This window comes from Spermophilus citellus, assembly GCF_964194105.1.
Source record: "Spermophilus citellus genome assembly, chromosome: 3".
NCBI lineage: Eukaryota > Metazoa > Chordata > Mammalia > Rodentia > Sciuridae > Spermophilus > Spermophilus citellus.
The window spans coordinates 22,639,098-22,666,242 of record NC_138184.1 but is presented as its reverse complement, the minus strand read 5'-3'; the positions used below and the strand labels follow the sequence as shown (position 1 = coordinate 22,666,242).

The 27,145-nt window shown below is 36.5% G+C and overlaps 1 protein-coding gene across 1 annotated transcript in view; it reads right to left on the bottom strand.

The window, feature by feature from the left end:
- ULK4 (unc-51 like kinase 4) overlaps positions 1–27,145 on the bottom strand; it is a 536,768-nt gene that overhangs the window by 428,785 nt on the left and 80,838 nt on the right. Inside the window, exons 18-20 of the mRNA XM_081284376.1 lie at positions 22,421–22,528; positions 17,630–17,713; positions 4,231–4,392 (exon numbers count right to left, since the gene is read on the bottom strand). Of these exons, the coding sequence (XP_081140502.1) occupies positions 4,231–4,392; positions 17,630–17,713; positions 22,421–22,528 (354 nt within the window). The remainder of the gene's footprint in view (positions 1–4,230; positions 4,393–17,629; positions 17,714–22,420; positions 22,529–27,145) is intronic.

Here is a 27,145-nt window from a genome sequence, read left to right as displayed (position 1 = left end):
GAGAAATGACTCAGAAAATCAGTGCGAGGCAGCAAATATGGACAGTTACAAGTGGATCAAGAAGCAGGTTCATGCCTCAGAGCTAAGCAATGCTATCCCTCGCCCAATGCTCATTCATTCAATCAACATCACCAGTCTTGAGACACCTTCCATGTGTTCAGGAGAGGAACAACAGGGCTCCTATTTTTACACACCAATAGGGAAAACCATATATAAATAAGTGGAATACAGCTGTGTTCATTTCTGTGAGGGGAAAATGAGAACCAATCACAATGGGAAGGAAGAGGAGCCAGGTACATCCTAACAGAGGAGGTGACACATAAGGTGAGACCTGAAAAATGAGGATTTACCATGTGAAAACCTAGCAGAAAACATCCCAGGTACAGGCAAAAGAAAGGGGAAAGGTCCCAGGACTGAAAAATGTGCAAAATCCTAGAAAATATCCAATTATAAGCTTGACTGAGGCATACTAAGTAAGGGAACTAGTGTTACAAGACGGGATAAAATATGCAATGCAGTGGCAAAACCATGAACGATTTTGAATAGTCATGGTAAGAACTCTCAATTTCATCACCAACTAGGTACATTACCCTCCATGACACATTCCTTAGAGGCGAATATGGAAAAAATAATTGAGAAGAAAGTTCGCCTCTAGCAAGGCCCCCAGGGGAGGAAGCAACTGTTATTTCTTGCCAGGAATGTATGCGAAGTATCTTCAGAATACACATTCCTAGTTTCTTTTTATTTATTTATTTATTTTTTAGTTTTAATTGGACACAATATCTTTATTTTGTTTATTTTTTTTAATGTAGTGCTAGGGATCGAACCCAGGGCCTCACTCATGCTAGGCGAGCACTCTACCTCTGATCCCCAACCCCAGCCCACAGATTCCTAGTTTCTATAACCTGTCTTTAATTCTCATATAAATCTGCTCACAATATAGGTGTAATGTTCTTAAGATTATGATATTAGGATCACTCTCCCCTATTATTTTCACTTTTCCCCCCCTCCCAGTAAAGAGGGAAAGTTAATGTAAGTAACCTCCTGCCCTCTACTCACACTTGGGAGAGGAGGTTCCCTCAAATTCTGCAGGAAAAGCCCTAATGTGCAATCAACAGACCTGGCATCAAACTGAAAGATGCACAAAACAATTATGGATTTCAAGGAGTTCATTATCTGTAACACATTATAATAAAATAAACTAACATAACTAGTTTGCTAAGCAAAGTATGCTCACTGCTTTAAATATTACCCTAAAACTGAAAGCACTTATCAATTCATAACTTCTGCCTACTACTTTAAATAAAGTATTGTGAATCCCTCTGGAGAGAAGGGGAAAAGTCGTTTGAAATTTTAAGCAGAAGAGGAGACACAATTTCATGAAGTTCACTGTGTATGGAGAACAGAACTGGTGATGCATAAAATTGGCCTTTGGAAGACCATTTAAGAAGTTAGTCCAATGGTCCAGGTGAGAGACAGTGGTGTCATGAATTATGAGATAGCACAGTAGCTGCAGAGGGAGGTAGACAGATCTGCATTAGGATCACGGGGCAGGTTGACTAGCAGGCTATTAACAGTGACACAGAAGGAGCCAAGTGAAGGGAACATTAAAAATGACTGCTAACCCTCACTCTCCTTAACCTATCCTTCTTAACCTCCTCCCAGTTTCAGACTGCACCTTGTAAGGAAGTGGGACAACAAGAAACAGAGTGCTGAGTCAAGGAGGGGAAGAGGAGACAGAGGAGACAGAGTAGCAGTGGCCAGAAGAAAGAAGAGTAACACTGAGTAGGAAGCCAGAATGGTGGAAGCTTATTACACCAAGGGAGTAAATTAACTGATAAAACACATCAGTAAATATAACAGGAATTATTGGAGCCAAGTTTCTCCAGATTTACAAACATGGCACAGGGTAAGACTAGAAATAATCCTAAAGTATCAGATTAAAATGAGAAGCATCAGTACCAGTAGTCATAGGAGTGTTACATTATAATGTACTGAAAATAGTGGCAATCCAGGAGTCCTTAATGATATAGATACAAATATACACACATGCACACACATGGGAGAAGGGGCAGTGGTGCCTTGAAAAAGAATACCAACTAACACTTAAGGCCTGTTTTTATATAGTTCATGAATAGTACAAAATGTGGTTTTTACATTTTTAAAGGACTATTGAATACAAAACAAAAACATGCATTAGGGACTGCATGTGGGGAAAAAAACTCATAACATTTATTATCTGGTCTGTTATAGAAAGTATTTAGCAATCCCTGGTGTAAAAGAAATGATACAAATGAATGTCCATCATGTGGCAGCTGGACAGTTAGGAGCCACCGAAGGATGCTATGGAGGTATAATGAGGAAACTCCAGATAGACTGAAACGGGGCCTCATGCTACAAAATAAAAGCTGTACACTTCTTAAAATTATAAATGTCACGAAAGACAGTCCGAAGAACTGCTTCAGACTGCAGAGACTAAAGAGCTATGAAAACAAAATACAACACATGAACTTGAATAGGATCCTGGAGCAGAAAAGTAAAGAAGACACTGTTGGGACCATTGGCAAAATCTCAATGAAAAGTCATTAGATTCAGAAGAATGTTAAGAACAGAGTATAAGAAGCACAAGATGAAAAAAATCTAGCTTGATGCCTCAGATGAAGAAAGGAAGGGCTAGAAGGTATGAAAATTTGGTGGGAACAATTGGAAAAACTTGGCCAAGAAAAGAAACGATGCTGAATATAAAGATGAAAAGCTGACATAAACCCCATAAACTATAGTTCAAAGATGCCTTGAGGAAATTCACTCGTGTACTCCAACTCCTGATAGTTTCCCCATGATTAATAGCATAATGAGTTGTTGTTTTCTTTTAAATTTTTAAAAGATGTTTCTGCTGGGGGGGGGGGGGGTAGGTGTGTGTGTGTGTCTGTGGGGGGGGGGGTAAATGGATAATATATACTCTTTCTTAACGATATTCAAAGAGCAGCATTTTTAGCCCTTGATCTTCAAGATTACAGAGGTGATACAAGAACTGAAAAGAAATCATAAACATCCACAAGTTTCAGCAACATGAAAGTCATTGGTGACCAAGGATCAGGTTCAGAAGCATTTAAGATAGTTACCAGATACTGACGAAGAAACACGGGCCAGAAAAGAACAACAGTATAGTGCAGAAACTCTAAAGCCGTGTGTTTGTGAAGAGTATGCTTGTGAAGGTACTTTTTGCTATGTTTGTTTTTGCTTTAAGGGGAAAGGGCACAGATTAAAAAATACTTGAGTCCCAACTACATGTATCCAGTGGAGAAGGAAAAGTTCAAGACTCAGGAAAAGAACAAAAGTCGCCATAGACATGAAGTTCCCAAGGAGGAACCAAGAAGATGATTTGGAGAAACATGAAGAAGTTTGTCCCTGACAGGAGCAAGGACAGCTCATCAATTATACTATGAGGGAAAGAATTGAGAGGTCTACATATAAATAGGTCAATAGGTATGGAGAACAAATAATTTCCAGCAGATGTCCCCATTTTTCTCTGAGCAGTAAGGACACTTCATTCAGTGAGGACACAGGATGAAATGTGGGATTAGAAGTTTAAGAAAGTATGAAACTGTCACAGAGAAGAAGCTGACAAGAGAAGTACAGTAAGAGTGCCACATAATGTTCAAAGCCAGATGAGACTGGTAACCAAAAAGAGTACTTACATAAATCCTATGAAAAAGGCTTGCATTTGTTCAGAGTATTAAATTGATACAACCATGCAAACACATCTTCATACATAATTGTCCTTTATTATATAATCATGTGCACAAAAGAGCAGACAACTAATAAAAATATAAAAAGACCACAGATGCCTGAACATTAAAATTAGCTTTTCTGAACCACATAAGATAAAATCTTTTAACACAAAATCTGAGCGAGGTTACTAACAAGAAAAAGGAGGAAACACTAAAAATATGACAAACCAAATCCTGTGCCCTATTGCCACAGTTTTCCACTATCACCTCCAAACAGCTTTTAAAATACTGTCATAGTCCTACAAAGTCTTACTGGAATTTCCTCATAGCCCCCAAGGTTTTCCACTTCAGGAAAAAAGAAAAATCAAATTATTGCTATCACCAACTATTCCTCTGAGATTTCTGTTTTCTACTAATTGAATTAAGTTTACTCTTACTCTGGCACATGTCTTCAAACTTGGCATTTAAAGATATGTCCCCAAAAGATGTTCCATCTTACCGAAATTGCTGTTATCCTAAGAGAATCAACGGTGGAATGTCTGAATAGGTACCATAAAACAGGTCCAACTTCTCCTGTAATGAAGCCCTGCGCCTGAGCTGAAAAAGTTGTGCAGACATTCTCAATAATCTTTGCAGCCATGTGATTCACAACACGTTCTTCCTAGGGAGATCAAACAAGGAGAAATCCAGAGACTATTATTTAGTAGTAGGAATACATGCATGTCATTTCTTCAGACAAATCTCTACCCAATAATTTCTCTCAAAACCAAAGTTAAAACTAAAAACTGTTATAACTGATAAATTCAGTAAAATTGCAGGATACAAAAATAAACATAAAAATCAGTAACATTTCTCTTTTCGGGGTATAAGAGGGTAGTGCTAGGGATTGAACCTGGGGTTTTACACACGATAGGCAACACCTACCACTGAGTTACACCCAACCCCAGCCCCAATCAGTATTATTTTTATACATCTGAAACAATCTGAAAAATAATCTCATTTACAATGCAGAAAAAAATACACTTATGAGTAAATTTAACCAAGAAAGTGAAAGATCTATATATTGAAAACTATAAAACCCTGATGAAAGAAATTGATGATACAAATAAATGGAAAGTATTCTGTGTCCATGGATTGGAAGAATATTGTTTAAATGTCCACAATTCCCAACGAGATCCACAAATTTAATAATATTCCTATCAAAATTTGAATATCATTTTTCAAAAAAATAGAAAAAAATCAGCTCCCATTCTTATGTAACCAGAAAAGACCCCAAAATAGATGAATAAATCTTGAACAAGAGAAAATCTGGAGGTTTCAGACTACCAGATCTCAAAATGTACTACAAAACTATAGTCAATATAGCATGAAAACAGGTCTACTCATCAACAGAAAATAAAGCCCAGAAATAAACCTATACATTCACTGCCAACCGATTGACAAAAATGCCAACAACATACAATGGGGAAAGGAAAGTGTCTTTTCAATAAACAGCATTGGGAAAACTGGATATACAAATACAGAAGAATAAAAGTAGACCCTTACCTTAATCCTTATATAAAGAAATCAACTCAGCATGAATTAAACACTTAAATATAAAACTTGAAATTATAAACTACTAGGGAAAAAACAAGAAAAACTCCTATGACATTGATCAAGGAAGATATTTCTTGGATATGATCCCATAAACACAATCAATGAAAAACAGAAAATGGGTTCACATCAAATAAAATCTGCACAGCAAAGGCAACAATTAATACAGTAAAGAGACAACCCACCAATTGGGAGAAAATAATTATAAATCATACATTGGCTACAGAGCTTATATCAACAACACATAAGGAACTCAGACCACTCAACAACAAATAACCCTATTAAAAACATGGGCAAAGGACTCGAGTAGGTATTTCTCAAAAAAATAAGTAAAAATGGCCAATAGATATATAAAGTTATATATAATAGCTCAAAATAGATATATAATATATATATAATAGCTCAAAAGTTCTAATTATCAGAAAAATGGAAATTAAAACCACAATGAGATGTAATTCCATATCTGTTAAAATTGGCTATTAGCAAAAAGATAAAAATCATACCTGTTGGCAAGGATGTGGGGAAAGTGAACCCTTGTAGACTATTGGAAGCATTGTAAATTAGTTTAATCATTTTGGGAAACACCATGGAGGTTCCTCAAAAAACTAAAAGTAGAACTACCATTTGATTTGGAAATCTCATAACCAAAGGAACTGAGGTCAGTATCACAGATGTCTTCTCTCCCATGTTCACTGCAGCATTGTCCACAGTTGCCAAGACACAGCTAACACTACCAACCAAGCTTCACATTCACCAAGCACTCTGCTCAACAAAAGAACACACTTTTCCAAGATCACACAAAACAGTACCAGATTAGGTCATGCTATGGACCATAAAAAGCATCTCAGCAAACTCCATACTCAGAAATGACTTTGTGATGAATGACAAACTTCAACAAACAATAACAGTTTAAAACCACAAAAGTTCTACAAGAGATCATAAGAATACACTATCTTGAGTAGGCAAAGCTTTTTAGGACAAAGAGGCACTAAGAATGAAATATATACATTTTAAACTTCATAATTTCAAATTTCTGCCCATAATGACACATTAAGCCTCACAGTTTCTCAGTCTGGGAGAAAATTTATAAAACACTAATATTAAATGTCTAAGCATACTATTTCATGGTATATTTTAATTTAAAATACTGAATGGAGAATTATATGTATAATATAATCCTACATTTGTTTAAAATATACACAACCAAAGGAAAAGCATAGAAAAATAACACTGATAATGATGATTCTAACAGGTGTAGGTCACAGGAAAAGGAGTCTACCAATGCTACTTCACCCATATTTTACACTGTCTGGATTGTTACAGTATGTGTGCATTACTTTAATATGATGTCTTTTTTGTGTAAAAACAAAAAGAGGCCTGAGGCTGTAGCTCAGTGGCAGAGTACTTGCCTAGCATGTGTGAAGCACTGGGGGGTTCAATCCTTAGCACAGCATAAAAATAAAGGCATTCTGACCATGTACAACTACAAAAAAAAAAATTTAAAAGAGAAACTATTCAGTGATATTTAAGTCTAAGGCATGGCTTTGCATTCTACCAGCTATATGATTCAGGCACATTCACCTCTGTGCCTCAGCTTCCCTATCTATAAAACGAAGATAAAATGAGGCAGTTTGGTAAGTGTTTGTGCCATCTGATTGCCTTAACAATCCAGATCATGGAAAGTACATGTTCTCTATAAGTGTTAATTTTTCTTCTCATTACTACTAGTAGCATACCGTATGAACTTTTGATTGCCAGAACAGAAAATTACAATGTACTTTGATTTCCTCAAACTTCTGGCATATTTCAAGAGTACTAGAGAGAATGCTTCCTCCCAATTTATTTCCTACCATGCAAACAGAATAAAGGCCACTTGTAGCCTCCCTCTGTTCCTTTATTCACTGCACTTAAGAAAAATATGTTGCCTGTTTAGCAAATTTGAAAAAAAAAAGTGAAATGGATGTGCCTAAGTGCTCAGTTTACTTGTTCTCGTTGGGGGTAGACCCACTCATACTCAAGTTGTCTTCTCATATAATGTGTACTTAAAACACTAGGAGAAGGCTGCTCTAACTGGGAGGTACTAAGCTGCCCTCATGTGGCGGTTTAATATAATATAAGGAAGTCCATTTGCCCTCAGAATCTATGACCTCATTACATCATATATGAAGATGACATTTTGTTCTGGATACTTTGTTCTGTTCTTTCTTTTGCTTTTACTTCTACATAAGGTTTTAAAACCTTCTCCCCAAATGTGGGAAGGAAAGATGCTATTTATGGGGGAACCTTCACTTATACTTTGTATCACAATTGTCAGTCAATTCCTAGAGGATTCATTCCTAGCCCTAGAAAACCACATCTATTTTAGCACCTAGGTTGCAAAGAGGTCCGGAGTCATCTCAGTGCTCTATAAACTCGGAGGCTGTCAGGCCAATTCAGTGTGTGACTGCCTGAAATAAGCTGTCCTAGTCCCTCTGGAATCCCTTGTGGGACGTAACACAAGCAATAAGACTAGTGCTATTTTCTGCTTATTAACTCTTTGGAAGGGCCAACTAGACTAAATTATCATTTAATCAAAGCCCTCTTTTCATAATGTCGTGAGAATAAAAACTGATTATTAGAAAAATATCAGGGTTACTAATGAAAAGCTGTACTGTTTCATGGTGTTAAGTAGATATAATGTATTGTATGCAATCTTAAAAAAGAAAGCTTTGCTGCCGGTTTTAATTACATGCCTACTTTTCCAATAAAGAGAGCCAAAATTAACATCTAAAATATTGACATTATTTTTACTTTCATAGATTTAGTAAAACTATGATCTTCCCTCTAAAGGTTTCAAGGTACCTGCAGTTATTTTACATAGTTTAGTATAGCTTTAGTAACTCTCCGAACCTTAAAGAACATAAGATTTTTCATTTCTTACAATATAGTGGGCAAGAAACCTGATGACACTACCTCTCTGAAAGCAACCAAAAATGATAGATGTAATAGAATAAAGTTTCTTTAAAACATCTACAAACTAGCACCAAATTCTTAAGCCAGTGATTGTGTAGTGCCCAGAGGTACTCAACCTGGTATTTGTACCATAATTATTTCTCTGACAAGGTAAACAAGAGGAGTGAGGGCAAAGCTGAAGTCCCTCACAAGTAGGAAATGCAATGAAGACTCCCCAGCCCAGGCCCAAACACAAGTAGTCAGCAGTGGCCACAACTGAGTACAATACACGTAAACAAGAAGGAACCCCCACCAGACACCGTGGACCAACTACTCAGAGGATCACGTGTTTGAGATCAGCCTGGGCAACTTAGCAAAACCCTGTTTCAAAATGAGAATTTTTTTTTTAAAGGGCTGGGAGGTGTGGTTCAGTGGTAGAGTGCTTGCCTAGCATGTACAGAGACCCCACATTCAATCCTCAGTAATAAAAAAAAAAAGAAAGAAATAGCTCCACCATCTCTATGACTCCCTATTGAACCGAGTTAGGGGTTGAGGACAAACCCATAGGAAATGAAACACACAGTCAGCCCTCATTCGATTTGCAGAGTATCAGCTTCAGAACAGCAATGGTTGCTCTGATAGCTGACTTTTTAGCATCAACAACTATGGCCAGAAGACAATGAAATTCCATCTTTAATCGATAATTGAAAATTACCATCAGCCTACAACTGCATTCCCAGAAAAAATACATTTCAAAAGAGAAACAGATTAAAATAAATTTTTTAAAACCAAAGACATGAAGTAAAATACTAAACAAATAGAATAATAAGATGGTACTTACTCTAAATACAATTATGCCAACAATTATAATAAACATAAATTGAATAAAATAATTAGGAAAAAATAACTATAAAGTAATCTTTAATAATACTAAGAGATATCTAAAAGTCAAAGAAAGGATGAAAAAGGAAGACTGGAGAAGATACGCCCATTATACAGAACCCAAAGAAAAGAGAGCCAGTATAGCTATTCTATTATTAATTCCAGACAACACAGGCAAAAGCATTATTAGGTATTTTTTAAGGTCATACCATAATGATAAAAATTACAACTTACCAAGGGGGAACCTAATTTTTCTATATAGGTAATAACACCCAAAATGCATAAAAGTGAAATAAGATTAAAATTGCAACCCTACTGTGATGGTTAATCTGAATTGTCAACTTAAATGGATTAAGAGTTCTTTAAGATTTAAAGATGCTTTTGGGTGTCTGTCTCACTGAGGGAGTTTCTAGGAATGACTGGAATGTGGGACTGAAAACTGAGGCAGAGAACCACCCTAAATATGGGCAGCACAGTCCAATAGGTTGGAGACTTGTATAGAACAAAAAGTTGGAAGGAGGAAGCAGCAGCAGCAGACACAAGCTCCATTCTTGAACAGGTTATTGATTGCTGCTGCAATTGCTTGAGGACATCAAACTCCAGCTCCTTCATTCTTCCAAAGCAGATTCTGCTCAAGTGACTTTCCAGGCCTTTAGTCCCGGAATGGGGAGGCATCATTGTTCCCTTTTATTCTGAGACTGCAGCTTCTTAAACTGAGTAGCTAGGTTCCTCTGGCTCTACGGCCAGCAGACAGCCATTGTGAGATTACCCAGCTTCTGGTCATGTAAGCTAATCTAATAAATCCTCTCTCTCAATGATTATACATATACACTCAATATATTTTATATTGTTGATTCTGTTCCTTTAGAGAACCCTAATACACCTACCAAAAGGAAAATTTTAAATTGACATCTTATTACCTGATAAGTAGACCAAAAACGAAACAAAAAAAAAAAAAAAATCAGCACAGAAGATCTAGATTTATCTTCTATCTAAACAAGTTAACAAGTTTAACCTAATAAGAAAAAACTACATCACCAACTATTGACAGAATTCAAAAGGAAATCTCAATAAATTCCAAAAGACTGGAAGTATGCATACATTATTCTCTCTAACCATAATACCATTAAGCTAAAAATAGCAACAAAATGATGACAAGAAAAACCAGAAGGGCAAGTATTACATAAGAAAGTCTGTTGCTTTTCTGCTTCTTAAGAGTACAAGGCATATCATGGGCAAAAGAGTCAAAGGAACATGAAAATTTATACAGTGCCCCATCCCATGTAAATCCTGAAAGGTGTCACTGCTGATATTTCACCCATTCTTCAATAACAAATCCAGCAAAGCCAAAATCTGAAGCCTCCCTATATGTCCCCCACTGCAGAAGGAGAGAAGGTACTACCTCAGGCTTGCAACGACAAGCTCACATGCTATTAACTCCTCACCCCCAGGGACTCTGGAAGCTGGTCTACGGGGTTCAGTGTTACCTGAGAACTGTTTACCACATAGACTCCTCAAAGGTTCACTTCAAAACACAATAGGTAACTGCACACCTGGTAAACCATTTTGCATTAGAAAATCATGACTTTGAATTATGTTCATAGCAATATCTAGAAGTTTAAAAAATTATCTTACTGCATGAACATAGCCTACCTTTTCCACATACAAGGTAAAAGGGAACTGAGAGTCCCCAGCAAAAACCCAGACACTCCTGGTACATACAGTTCTTAAGAACAGAATGTAATGATTAAAAATACACAACTATACATGTCAGCACTTGCCAAAAAATAAGAATTTTAACTCATTTCTCTCCTTATATAACTAGTGCCTAAAATATTGTGAACACATAACAACATTTCTAGTATTTCTTTTTTAATTCAAGTATAGTCTAATATAAAAACTGGTTCTCTCAAAAAGAACAAAGCTCTAATTAACAAATGAAAATTAAATTTCCTCTTAAAGGAATTTTGTTACAAAAAAATTATCTAGTAAGCTATTGTTCAGAAATGAATAATTAAGCCAACAGTTTGTTATGAACTCACATTTTAAATACAACATATGCCAGGTGTCAGTTTAGCACCTATAATTAAACAGACAACTACTCAAGCTATATGGCTGATTAGAAACAAATTACTCTTCCCCTCTAAACATGTGGAAATTATCTAGGAGTTATTTTCAGCTTCTATGTTGTAGAGTGACCTGCTACCTTCCCAGGGGGGTAAAAAAAAAAAAATACCGAAAAAAAAAAATTCCCAGCCTCCATATTCCACACACATATACAACATATGTCATTCAAATACAATGTCAAATATTCGTGAGGTCAACACAGCAATCAGCCCAAGGAGGGGTGGTTCTTTGCTACTGTATACACATAGGAAGGGCAAGACAATGGAAGAGAAAGTCCTGAGACTCAAGGGCCTGAGTCAGAAGCACATGGCCTGTGCACTAGTTTTAGTTTCTTTTATTTCGCTTTAATAGGAAATGCTGCTAAGCGCAGTCCCCTGGGCTTGGCCAGTTCCAGACCTCTAGAAAATGGCACATCTGTGGACTCCCGGTTCTAAGTCTCTGAAATACCAGAGCAGCTGTGGGACTGAGTCAGAATCACCATCAATGCCTTTCTTCCACACTGCCACTCTTTTGAATAGTTGGATCAGATCTCCCAATTTTTTTGTGTGTTCCATCACAAGGTTCTCACCTGCTTCTATCTTAACATTTCTCTCAAACAAGAACAAAAATATCTAATACCTCTATCACATGTTAGTTACACAAATCATGACCATAGGGCAAATTGATCTATTTGGAAAATAAGGTCATAAAATCTTAGACACACACACACACACCCACCAAAAAAAAAAAAAAAAAAAAAAAAAAAGCTCCTGAAAATTATTTGAACATGCTTATTTTTGTCTCTGAATAAGGTACAGCTTCCTCTCCACAGAGAACCTACAACACAACACAGGATAAGGTAAGGTAAGGTATGTGGCCAAACAACTGAAAATACTTCATCCTACAGGTCCTTGAGTAGATGTACAAGTTAAGGCTCTCAAAAGTACTAAGAACAAATGAGCATGTCCAGCCTGGCTTAACCCAATGTGCTCCAACTTTTTTGGCTAGAAAACCTTTCATTCATATAATGCTTATAAATATCCCATGACAAAGCTAGCCTTCTATGAATAAGGAACATGGTAATTTATTATTTAGAAGTAACTTTGCCTTTCTAAGAGGTCTACCTATCAATAAAAATTTCTATGCTGCTTTTGTCCCAAATCAGATTAGAAAGAAGGAAAAGGGGTTAAACGAAGAATCAATGATTCATGTTCAGTGAGGCACATTTTGTGGTGCTGAGGATGAAACCCAGGGTCTCATGCATGCAAGCCAAAGTACTCTACCACTGAGTTACACCCCAGTCCTCAATTTTGACACAGTTTTGTGCACATTTTTATGAAGTACAACTATTACACAGTGGGGTAACTAGCATATCCATCATCTTGAACTTTTATAGGTTTTTTTTTATACAGATTACATTTAGATTTTAAATGGAAAAAAAAAAGGAAATAAGCCAAAGAATATCTCGGTAGATGTAAAAACAAGAGAAAAAGCACAATGATGTGAATATACTGGTGTCATAGAACTGTACACTTAATGGTTGAAATGGCTAGTTTTAGAATAAGACAAAAATCATAATTTTTTTTTCCTAGTACTGAGGATGGATTCCAGTGGTGTTCTGTATTTTTTATTTTGAGACAGGGTCTTGTTCGTTGCTGAGGCTGGCCACAAATTTGCAATCCTCCTGCCTTAGCCACCTAAGTAACTGGGATTACAGGTATGCATCACCATACCCCACAAAACCACAGTTTTAAAGAGAAAAATGGAATAGACCACAATCTTGACTATAAGGTAATGTATCTTTGCTCTTTAACAAAGTGGGGACGAAGGTGATAGATTAAACTTTTTCAGGTGGTTGGAATCTATCTCAAACAACCCTACATGAAGGAAAAATTTTAAACTAGAGCTAGAGACTACCTGTGAAATAACAATACATGTCAAAAATAATAGGCTATCATTAACACTAGATAAAGCAAGAGTTCATAGTCTTAAATGGCTTAGTAATCACACCAGAAAAAAATAAAGCTAATGAAGTTTCAAAACAAATTAGTTAAAAGCCAGGTACAGAAGTAGGGATTAAAAAACAACATTTCTGTTTATGAATACATGAAGACAGGGCAGGATCGTAATTAAACTTTGTTTATTCTGCCTCCAGTCAAGGCATAATACATTAATGTTCCCATTAAATATTCAGCTGTAAAAAAGCTGGACATATACCACAGTTAACTTGAGTAATAAATAGATTAGTTGACTGTGATGAAGAGTTCAAAGACACTTCAATCAGGTGTCATCTTAATTTGTCTTTTAAATAAAATCTGTCATTGTTAGTATTTTCATTGTCTATGCCTTCCATTTCATGCCAATATCAACTAATTCTCCTCAAATTAATTTACAGATATATTCTCAACATCTTAACAGGCAAACACAAAAAGTTGATTCTCTACGTGCAAATGAAAAGGAGTAAAACAAACAGCTAAGAAACTCTTGGGGGAAAAAAGATGATCTTGGTAAAGTGAAAATTCTTGTGTATGTCTCTTTTTTAATATTTATTTTTTAGGTGTAGATGGACACAACACAATGCCTTTATTTTTATGTGGTGCTGAGGATCAAACCCGGGTCCCGCCCGTGATAGGCAAGTGCTCTACCGCTGAGCCACAATCCCAGCCCCTGTGTATGTCTTTTAATCTCTAAAATTCAGAGCTATTAATTTTGATAGCCTGGCACAAACATAGGCCAAGAGAAACAAGCAGGGCCCAGGAAGAGACTTTACACTGATAGGATGCAGGTGACACTGCAGAGCAATAGGGACAGGACAGACTTCAACCAAGTGACATGGGGTTATTATCTATACTGATTTCAAAACACTAGACACACACACACACACACACACACACACACACACACACCCCTAGATGAAAGCTCTAAATGATAAAAGAAAAAAAATAAAATTTAAGTATAATGGATTTTTTTTTTTTTTTTTTTTTTTGGTACCAAGGATTGAACCCGGGATGCTTAAGCACTGAGCCACATCCCCAGCCCTTTTTTTTTTAGATTTTATTTATAGACAGGGTCTCACTAAGTTGTTCAGTGCCTCGCTTTTGCTGAGGCTGGCTTTGAACTCAGATCCTCCTACCTCAGCTTGCCGAGCTGCTGGGATTACAGGCATACACTACCGCGCCTGGCATAATAGACTATCTTGATGTTCAGAGTAGGGAATCGGTGAAGATCAAAGAGAACACATCAAAAGAATAGATTGATAAATTTAGCTACATTAAAAGATATTTGGGGGCTGGTGTATAGTTCAGTGATGGAACACTTTCCTAGCATGCATGAGGCCCCAAGTTCAATCCCTAGAACAAAAAAAAGAAAGAAAATTAAAAACTTCTGCCTATCATGGATACTATACAGAAAATGAATAGAAAAGTATCTGCAACACAAAACCTCAAAAGCTGAATATGCAGAATACATACAAAATTCCTACGGGTGAAGTGCCATTGATATCTCACTTTTATTGACCAGTTTAAAAAATAAAATCATAAATGTGTATGCACATCAGCTGCAGGAGCACATGCCCATAACACCAGCTACTCAGGAGGCTGAGGCAGGAGGATCAGAAGTTCAAGGATTGCCAAGGGAACTTAGGAAGACTGTCTCAAAATTTAAAAACACAAAAAATTTAAAAGACTGGGGAGGTAGCTTAGTGGGAGAATGTCCCTGAATTCAATCTCCAGTAGTATGAAAATAATAAAGCATATTATATGCGTGCATGCATGCATATGAATGCATACCTGCATACATTACAACAAAACAAAGAGGGCAAAATGTTAAAACTGTTGAATCTAGCTGATGAAAATAAAGGTGATCCTTACAGTTCTGTTTCCTCTCCTGTTCTCCAATTTCAAACACTTTATAGTATAAATGGTTGCAAGGATACAGAGTCCCACAAAGTATCGGAGTGGGGGGAAACTATTGGTGTAAGATGTGATAAGCACTTTTCAAAACAGGAAACAGAACCAGATGAATAAAAAAACACAAACATCCTCATTAGCATTCACAGAGACACATATTAAAACTACTTGAAGAAATCACTTAATGCCCATCAGGTTGACAAAAAACTGCAAGTCTGGCTATATCGAATGATTGAGAAGAAAGAGGCTAATGGGTGTTCGCAATATTCTGCTGGTAAGAGCATAAATACGTACTGGGTAACATACACTCAGGCATATTCCAAGGACAACATACTATTCTGTGGTAGAAATGAACTATAGTTTATACAATCAACATGCATCAACCTCAACTAGTTTTAAGCAAAAGAACTAAGTCTCAAAAAAAATATGGTGCCGTTCCCATTTAGAGTTCAGGATTAAGAACCAATCAATTCCATGTTCAGCAATACTCTCAAAGATAAAGACATCATAAAAACTTAAGGATGTTTACCAAAGTCAGAATGGTGGTTGTCCTTGAAAGGAGGACAAGATGCAATCCAAGAGGGACAGAGAAGAATGCTCCAGGCTGCCAGCACTCCTTTTTTTTTTTTTTTTTTTTAAGACAGTGAGTATGTGACAGTGTTTTCAACTGTACATATACACTTCACATGCTCTTCAGTATGTGAGCCATATTTCATAAGAAATTACATTCAGAAATACCAGTAGTACTGGAAACTGTTGAAGATAAAAGGCATAAAAATCATTTTACCTTAAATTAGGTCCCCCAATGCATTAGACAAATTTGTTATTTCAAGATTTGCTATACTCAAAATTGTTTTTGTAAAGATAGAAATCCTTTATTAGGGAAAATAATCACCCTCTCTTATCCGTCTGGTAGTTAGCATGTATGCTGCCAACATGCATATTTAACTGCTTTTCAAATAGAAAATGGAAAATTTCATAGACTACACAATTTAGACTTCTCCTCTAAAAAATATAAGGGCCCTCTCGTACATACCAAGACAATAAAAAGCAAGTGTATTACTAAAATATAAAACTATTTCGCTATTTCACAATTAATAATTGTTTAATAACAATGCACGTGGATATAAAATATTATTCTTCCTATTATGTGTCCACGGAAAACATAGTGGGAGGGGAGGAAACAAGATACAACCTCAAAGACTATAATCATCTTTTAATAGGAAATAACAAGTTTTAAAAATTAAACATAGTATAGAGGGTCCTCAAAAGACTATGCATGGAACCGCCATATGATCCAGCCATATCACTCCTTAGAATTTATTCTGAAGAATTAAAGTCATCATACTACAGTGAAAAAAAAAATTAAACATAAAAAGTTTTGAGATTTTATGCTACTAAAGAGATCCCTAAAATACTCCTTCATCCTTTGTATTCCTGATTTTCTTTTCCTTTTGTACTTATGTATTTGACATATTCCAATTTATATTTTTATCTCATCTCTACTATAGGTGAGAATCACCTTCTTCATCTGTGTGACACAAATGCTCCCAGCTTGAGGCCTTGAATGATGAGGCCAAACATCTTTTAACTGTAAGTGAAAACAAGTTAATTCTTGTATTATTGATAAAGTATGATTTATCATACAATCATATATCCCATAGTGACAAATGACTAAGCACTCAAAACCACAGGCTGAGAAGTGTTCCCACTTCATTTCCCAACCACTAGGGGGAAGCCTTGGCAGGCTTTTCCACAACGGGAACATAACTGTCATCACATAATATGTGAAGTAAGGAATGCCAAAGGAAGATGTTTATCCTGATATGTCTTTTTCATTCCTGAAGGAGTGTTTTTAGCCTATGGCTTTGCCTTGGGTGAAACAATGTCAAGTCGTATAAAGCAAACAGAATGCCAACCTTTTAGGCGGGTTATCAAGTCCTTTACATGGTTACACACAGGAGCAACATGCATATATGGGGGCCATGAGAGGTGAAGTGAATAAATTGAAAAAAATTACATCACATAAAAAAATACTACTCAATATTAAAATCAGGGGATACTAGTGGGAAGCTTCCACATTTCTAAAAAACTTCAATATGGCAACCTGACAAAATAATCAAGGAGCACCTGAGGCTCAGAGAATTCTCTATACATATCTTGCTTACCAAACTTCTGTAGCAATAACTTAAAGTGGGGTACATCATTAACAGCATGCTATTAAAAGCTAGTTAGTTGTTTATATCTGTTACTATCTTTTTAAAATCAGGCCATTAAACAAGTGAGTGAGAAAGCCAGTTCTTTTTTATACTTGCTCCACTGCAGGTCACCTGCTAGGGGTGGCTTGTCAAGATTATTTAAATTCAGGAGCAATACTTGGTTGACAAGCTCCTGCACTGCTGCAGGCTACAATCCTCACACAGTGCCTGGAGGGTTATTACAATTGCGTGTCTACAGAGGACAACAAAGGAGCCTTACCCCTTCCCGAAGGCACCTCATTAGCACCGTGTAAGCAGCCAAGGGAACGGCCCAGCATTCTCTGGGGTTCTTTTTTTTTTCTTCCTAAAATGAAGTAGAAGGAAAGACAGTGAAGCTAACAGCACAAAAGATATTAACCCATTCAAGAAAGAGGCACAGTTCTAAATACATGAACTATCTAAAGCTTAATATTCTATTTAACTTAATACTTAATATCTGACAATTACAATCAGATCAAGGGTCTTTTACTGCAGCGTATACACCAAGTATTTCTATCTCCCACTATTTTACATATCATGTTGACAAGATTCCCCTCATCAAAAGCTAGATAAAAATAATTGAAAAATGAGAATATGGTTCAACCAACAGAGAAACCATTCTATTGATAACTGAAGATGATAGCACAAATAACCCTACCCAAAAGGTACTACAAAATCTGGAATCATTTGAAAGCAGAGAACACACAACTTTAAGTAACATCCATAAGACAATAAGTTACCAGGTGAGATAATGTGCTAAATAAAAATAAGCAAATGTAATTAGCAGGGACACCGATTTTAATGACATCACCACAATTGTCCCACAGAAGATTAACCAAATTACCAAAACCACCGCAAGAACATTCCTGCAACCTATCAAAGTAAATCAGGTGCCACACAGGAGGGTGAAAAAAAAATTTAAAGCACAAAAAAATAGGAAAATAGGTTCTTTTTTTTTTTTTTTTTTTTTTTTAAACAGGCAGAACTGAATGCTCAGAATGGGAAAATAAAACAGAGGAAGCAAAACGCAGGGCAGGTATGTCTGTCCCCTGTGCAACTGGCCCCTGGCATGCTTGCTGTGGGAGCCGAGTTGGCAGATGGAGCATTGCCTTTCTAAAAGGGGAGGCTCCTGCATGGCTGAGGATAATGCATGGAAATCAAGCATGTGAATAACAACCACTTTGAGGAGTATAAGTGGCATGGGCAGAAGCAGATGCAGGCCACCACTCTCTTGGAAAGTGGCTTCCGAAGCTCTGGCTTCCTCATGTGCGTCAGCAAAGAGAAACTGGACAGTAGTTCGGACTTGGATGTAGATGGGGATGACACTCTGGAGTATAGGAAGCCACTATACATGGAGACTGGTGTGATCACAAGGCAAGGAGCCTGGTGAAGGCACAAAGAGAAGCACTCCAGGGCATAGTCCTAAATGGTGACATCTTAGCATCCACATCACACTCTAATTCTCTAAATGGGCCAGTGACAGGATGCCACCCACCAGCAATGGTGAAAGCAGCAAAGTAGGAGGCCATGCAGAAGACCTGCATTAAGAGCAACATTGAGAAACAAACTGAAGGTTCAGTTGTAACTATGTTTGAAGCCCTGAAAGCTTGAATCCGGGAGCTTGAATGGTAGCTATCTAGGGGAGACCAAAACAAATGCCTTTATCTGTATGGGCTCACACTGATGTCCCGTAGATCCAGTGTTGGCAAATAAGCTACTAAGGATCAGGCTGCAGACCCTGAGTGCCAAGAAGCTCTGAGCTTGGTGCAATATCATCACAGCACCTGGAGACCTTTGGAGGATCTACTTGTGAGCTAGCCACCTAGGCAGGCCTTTCCATGAGTGAATAGCTTCACCTGGACCCAGCCTCTGTGACCATGACCCTCTCCCCTGTATGCATATGCACATGCATACACACGTAAGACACAGGACTCTGGAACCAGAGTGGAGGCTGAGGCCCAGGCCCTGCCTGCTAGCTCCCACCAAGCCTGGGGAATGAACATACCTTCCATGCCTCTGTTCCCAGGGTCAGGCAGTAGAGTGGGGGTGGGGAGTAGACGGGCAAGGGTCCAGAGGTACAGTTCCCACACACATGCAAACACTAGACTGAAGCACATGTACTATAGACCATGTATGTTTACAATGCTGTGTATAAATGAGGCAACTCCTTTGCCCTCTACCCCCTCCCTTTTGGTTGTATGACTTTCTTTTAAAGAACTTCTGGAAGCTGTGTTCAGGGCTGGTTGGATAGCTGTTTAAAGAACCTCTGAAACCTCCTTCACAGCTGGTTGGGGGTTCAGCCCATCCACTTCTTGGGGTGCCTGCCTCTCCTTCTCCTATGTGCTCAGTGGTATATATTTCTTCTCCTAGACATGGGTTACGTGCCCTGAGGGACATGACCCTCTCCTTAGTCTTAGCTCTTGGGGCTGCTCTCAGGACCTAGGAAGTAGGTCCTGAGCTGAAGCAGAGGCTGAAATGGGGGCTGGTTGAAGGCACCCCTGGCCGTTCCTCCTGAGGGCCCCAAAGTATGACGCTGTGCCTGCATATTCTATAGAAAGATAATTGTCCTTTCCCTTTTGAAAACTACTCTTGACAAGGATTAAACCAAAATAACCAAAAACCTGATAATTCCACAAAAGCTGTTGCCTCACTAAAAGCTATTTTTATAGACCCAGGGATTAACTTCCTTTTTTTGGTACGCTATAAGATGTAGTCATGTCATGGCCACAGAATCATCCCTTTATTAAAAAAGGTTACCCTTTATCCAGTTTAAAAATAGACACCAAGGAACAACATTCTCCAAATCTACTGTAGAAACAGACATGTGATGCTGTGTATTTACATAAAACTCTAGTGTGAATGACAGAAAGCAAATCAGCAGTAGCAAAGTATGCTGAGGAAACTTGCAGGTAAAAGTATATTATCTTTGATTGTGGCAATAGTTTCACAGATATATGTGCATATATCAAAATTTATCAAATTGTTATCTTAAAAAATGTACACTTCATTATACAGCATTATACATTAAACTGGGAGAGAAGGGGGCAGAGACAAAAGAACAACTAGATTCCCATTCCTGACAAGATGACAAACTACGTACCTGATTAATCTTCTAATGAAAAGAAATGGTTTTATTTTGACATCAAGATGATAAAGACTAAGTAAAAAACTGAAGAATCCCAAGCACGGTATGGATATGCTGAGCACTGAAGTCTGAGTTTACTCTGAGGGCCTGAAAAACCTGATAAATTTGACCTTTAATGTCAAGGCCTTGGGAGCCCTAGGGAATGACAAAGTGGACATCAACTCTCCAGCCTCATCCCTAAAGAGCTGCAAGGAAAAGTGCCTTTCACAAAAACTTGGCACATCAGAACATCACACAGGGAGACGTTCCTTTACAAGAGGAGGGAAACAAGAAGCTGCGTGTGCCGATTAAGAAATAGGACTGTGTTAATGACTAAGCAAAAGCTCTAGTGCAAGTATCTCCATATATTTTTATACTTTTTTTTTTTAATGTTGAGGATTGAACCCGGGTGCATTATACCAATGAGCTACATACCCAGCCCTTTTTTAGTTTTTATTTTGAGACAAGGTCTCACTAAGTTGCAAAGAGTCTACATTGCTGAGGCTAGCCTCAAACTTGCAGTCCTCCTGCATACACTATTCATACCTTTAAAGAGAAAACACCAAGTTTCTGCCTGTGTAAAAAATGAGACAAAATAAGAATATACATCTCTTTTTGCTGGTATTTTCAAAGTTAACTCTGAATATAAGAAAGTATTCATAAAGTTTCTTTTTGAAAACTAGGCAGATATGGAACAAAAATTAAAAAAAAAAAAAAGACTTTTCCCTATACACTTGACCTTACTTCTAGCTTTCTGGTTCATAAATGAGTTTGCTCTTCAAAACAAATTTACATACAAATATATTCAACTGAACATGTACAAAAAGCTTCCTGAATAGAAAGAAATAATGCTAGTGGAAATTATTTTTAAATATAAGTATGGAGAAAAATTGCTTTTGGTGCATTAGAGTACTAAATATCACAAAGATAGCAATACTTTCCTAATTGCTACACATAGTCAGTACCAGTCCTAACATTTACTGGAAGACCCAAAATTCTCCTCGAATTTATCTGCAAAATCAATGCATTTTTTTTTAAAAGATGATTTACAGACCGGACAAGCCGACTCAAAAATGTATTATGACATGTAAAGGGCCAGGAATAGCCAAGACACTAATGTAAAGAAAGAACAAGAAAGATTTGCTGTACTATCAACACTAATTATGAAGCCAATTTTAAATATTCATATTTTATAACAATTGGTAGCTACCTCAAAGTGATGATTATTGAGAAAGTTGGTTTAATATGGATCTAATAATATTCAGGTTGTGTAACATTTCAGCAAGTTCAAGAACAAAAAACTTAATCAGAATTTCCTTATTAATTTAAAACCTACCAGTATCTGCTTAAAACCGAGTATCACATGATATGACTAACCCATAATTTATCAATATCTATTCAATGTTTTTTTATAAAACATTAGTGGAATATTAAATTTTCTCTTGGTGAGTTCAATAGCACTTCCATATTGTAACTTTAGAAACAAGAAGTCAAATCCTGCCATTCTATATTAGTCATATTAAAAGCCAAACCTGCACAAAGTAGTGTTTTATTTAAACTGAAAGGGGGCTCTATATTGAAAGAAACAATGGTCTTCTCCTACCTGAAGGAGTCAAAGATGGCAACAACTTAGGGAACAATTTAAAGACTTTTAGTTCATTATTTTTAAGATATGGTCTGAGAATCTCCTACATGTTTAAGGAAACTAGGCACTGAGAGGGAGGGAAGAAGAGAAACAAGGTCAGCTAGAGAGAAAGACACTGAGAAACTCTTCCCCAAAAGTAGTTTCTCCTAAGTTCCTTAGGCATGCTCTAAAAGTCAAAAAAACTTTTATAGGATATTAAAACTCGTCAGCCAGGATGTGTTGGAACATGTCAAACAGCAACAGAGTTAATCAGACAGTCTCACCTGGGTGGCTACAAGATAGATCAGCTCCCCAAGGGTCGGTAAAAGGCACTGTTTTAATTTGCTGTTCCTGAAGTTCTCCCTAATTAATTCAGTTAAGAGAGCAATTGCCTGAAAAGAGAAAAGCATATTAGTTCAGGTGTATCACTCAGTTCTTTAAATTATAACGTTAAAAACAAAACATGCCACAAATTTATCTCCCATTTTTTAGAAAGTATGTTTTCAAAGTATGGGAATTAGAGGAAATCATTTCCCCATCTTTAAAGAAGTAAACAGAAGTTTACAAAGGTTCCATCAACTGAACTAGGCCATCCAATTCACTGAGACACCAGGACACAGATTTTACCACACTACATCCCTACTCTTCTCCAGCACACTACAATCTGAAATGTTCTCACAGTATAGCAGACTTTTACATGATTCCTTTAAAAGTCTGAGAGGGGGAATGTTATACCAATGTTTCAGTGTAATCTACTCCAAAATTCAGCAGCTTAACTTGCTAGGAGTCGGACTAAGAAAATCACATACATATTGAATTTGTACATAAGAACACAGGTTAATTGAATAATGAAGTCAGAATGGTTTTAGAATGATACATACAGAATGACCCCATACTAAGAAGGAAAAATGTCTGTAAATATTGTGGATGAATTACTCTAAAACAGTGAAAATCAGAATGCAGTGCACAGATGAGACTATTTCTTATCATTCATTGGAAGACACTTGAAAAACTGAAAGTGAGCACTTCAAAAATTTCAGAGCAACTCAACAATGCCACAACATTCAAGCATGCAATTGCTGGATTTTGCAGATGCATGTGGGGCTACAGCACTATACAGAAGACACACATTGAAGGAACACTTGTTGTCAAGGTATTTTTAAAGAGCTTTTTTGAATGATAACATATATACAGTAACTATGTATATGCCTGTGAAATCATCACTATAATCAAGACGGTTAACATCACCTAGAATGTCCTCAAGGGCCTCCCTCTGTTTGGCTCCTCCCCAACCAGCCTCCAATATACTTTTGATCAGTAGTTTGCATTTTCTAGGGTTTATGTAAATGGAATCATATATTTTGTATTCTATGGTTTCTTTCACTCAGTATAATACATTTGAGATTCACCCACATTGTTGCACTTATCAAGAGCTTATTCCTTTTTATTTCTGTGTAGTATTCCATTGTTTGGATGTACCATAATGTGTTAATCTCACTACCCAATGACTAAAATGCAGTGAATCCCTACCAGAACACAGGATGAACAAAGAATGATGCATCATCACATTATCCTTTTCAGTATGTCATTTCCACAGTTTTCCTTTTCTTTGACCTTCACTGATCATCCACTAGGACTACACTGAATCATCTAAAATGTGCCTGTATTCAATTTTTTACCTACAAAGACAAACTGTCACCAACACACTACCCTAAAAGAATGGCTCAAGTAAATATATGAAAGAGAAGGAAGGATGAAAGAAGAAAGCTTGGAATATCAAAAAGGAATGAAGAACACAGTAAGTGAAAGTATAGATAAATACAATATGCATTCTTTTTCCTATTACTTTTTCTGAACTGTTTCATAGTTAAAGCAATTATATCAAAAATTGTGATTTTGTTCTAAATATATTTATAGAATATATTTAAGGCAATTATACAAAATGAGTAAGTCTAAAGAGATGAAAAGAGTTAAATTTTCTGTACTTCACTTGAACTGGTAAAATTATGACACCTGTGAACTATGATAAGGTGTATGTAATACCTGGAGCAAGGATTACAGACGATTTATGCAAAGAGAAACACACACCACTATAAAAAAAAAAAAGTCAAATGGAATTGAAAAAATGTTCAGTTACCCTTGGAAAATAGTAAAAGGAAAACATAAATGAGAATGAAAGCAAACAAAGTAGCAGGCTTGAGATCAAATATATCACTAATTATATTAAATGCAAATGATCTAAATATAGCAATTTAAAGACAGTTCAACAAAGTGGAATTTTAAAAATGGCCAACTATATGCTGCATACAAGAAACTCACACCAACATATCGATATAGGTAGGTTGAGAATTAAAAACATAAAAAAGTAAATCAGGGAAGCAGTACTCAAAAGCAAGCACGAATGGCTATGTTAATATCAGTAGAAGAGAAACACTGTAGAACAAGTCAATCCACCACCCACCAAAAAAAAAAATGCTAATCATCAATGTGTATCACTGAATAAGAAAGTCACAAAATACATGGAGCAAAAAGAATAGAACTGGAACGAGAAAGATAAATACACAATTAATGTTGTAGACGTCAACACTTCTCTCTCAGGTACAGAAAGAAAAATACTGCATGATCATCCTCTGTGAAATCTTAAAAAGTAAGACTTGTAGAAATAAAAAGTAGAATAGTGGTTACCAGAGGCTGTGGGTCAGGTAGAGGGATAGGGGGTTGCTGATTAAAAGGTACAAAGTTACAGTTAGACAGGAGGAACAAGGACCTACTGCATAGAATGGTGACACAGTTAATGTGTATGACACAACTGTTCAAATTTTAAATATTCTAACTATAAATAACTATAGAAGGTGACAGATATGCTAATTTGCTTAATATAATCACTTTATAATGTATACATGTTAATATGTCACATTGTAAACCATAAGTAGATAATTATTTGTCAATTTAAAATTTTTTAATAAATTGATAAAACAAGCAGACAGAAAATGAGCATTCATCAAAAAGATAATGGAATACTACAACCTTATGCACATAAATTTCATAACTTGAATGAATGGACCAATTCCTCAAACACAAATTATCACCACTCACTCACTAAGGAACAGTTATTTGCAAATGACATGATTCTTTACATGTCAACTAGGAATGTGATCTTCCTAGAGTTTGGCAAGTTCATAAGATTCAATATCAATATTCAAGAAACAATTATATTTCTATATATTAGCAATGAACACATGAAAATCGGAATTAAAAACAATGATATTTACAATAAAAATATATAATACTTGGGTGTAAATCTAACAAAACATGTGAAGAGTGTGTGTGAAACTATACAATGCTGTTAAAAAAATAAAATGTAAATCAATGAAATGAAGACCTAAATAGAGATATACACTATGTTGATAGATAGGAAAACTCAACATAATGAACATGTTAATTCTTCCTAAAATGATAGTCAGGTTTAATGCAGTTCTTATCAAAATCCTGGTAATTTGTATAGGTATCAACAAGATTTTAAAATTTACATGGAAATTCAAAAGAATTAGAACATTCAAAAACCACTGTGAAAAAGAACAAAGTGGCTGGAATTATTCTATTTGACTTCAAGATGTATGTACATAAGTACAGACAACTGATTTTTGACAACAGTTCAAGATTTATGTTAGGGTTTAGATGCAAGGTGCCCCCAAAAGGTCATGTGTGAGACAATGCAGAAGTAGATTATAAGCAGTAGACCCTCAATGGATTACTCCACTGGTATGGATTAATTGGATGATAACTGTACACAGACAGGGTGTGGCTAGAGGAGGCAGGTTGGAGTTCTGCCTTTGGGGTTTATTTTGTCCCTGGTGAGCAGAGCTCTCTGCTTCCTGGTTGCCACATCCTGAACTACTCTTCACCACCACACCCTTCCACCATTATGTTTTGTATTACCTCAGGCCCAGAGATACAGAGTCACCCAACCATGGATTGATCCTTGGAAACTGGACCAAAATAAACTTTTCTTCCAAGTTGTTATTGTCAAGGTTTTGGGTCAGAGGAACAAAAAAGCTCACTAAAATGACTTACATACTTTCTGTAATCAAGACAGTATGGCAGTTTTGATGGGACAGACACATGGCCAATGGGACAAACTAGAGAATCCAGAAATAGCTATACATAAGTACAGACAACTGATTTTTGACAACAGTGCAAAGGCAATCCAATGGAGAAAAAAAACAAACTTTAAAAAAAGAAAAAGAAAATGGTGGAATATTTGGAAGTCCATAGGAAAACCAAAAAGTAAGACTTAACCTAAATCTAACACTTCATTCATATAGTTACCTCAAAATGGACCAAATATAAAAAACAGAACTATAAACTTCCAAGGGATGGGAGAGGGGAAAAAACAAAATAAATCCTCAGGATGTAGGGCTAGAGCTAAGGAAAAAAGGTAGACCAACACCAAAAGCATAGAGACATTGTACCAGAGAAGACAGTTGGCAAATAAGTGAAAAGATGCTCAACAGCACAAGAAATGAGAACAAAAACCAAAGTGAGATATCACCATACATCTATAGTAATAAAAAATAGAGAAAACATCAAAAGTTACTGAAGATGGTGAGAAACTGAATCACTCCCACCTTGATAGTGAGAATTAAGAAAGGTACAATGTTGAGATATGATCCCGTTATCCCTAATTTTTCTAGAGTTTTGAACATAAAGGGATGCTGTACTTTGTCGAATGCTTTTTCTGCATCTATCGAGATGATCATATGGTTCTTATTTTTAAGTCTATTGATGTGGTGAATAACATTTATTGATTTCCGTATATTGAACCAGCCTTGCATCCCAGGGATGAATCCTACTTGATCATGGTGTACAATTTTTTTGATATGTTTTTGAATCCGATTCGCCAGAATTTTATTGAGGATTTTTGCATCTAGGTTCATTAGAGATATTGGTCTGTAGTTTTCTTTCTTTGAAGTCTCTTTGTCTGGTTTAGGTATCAGGGTGATGTTGGC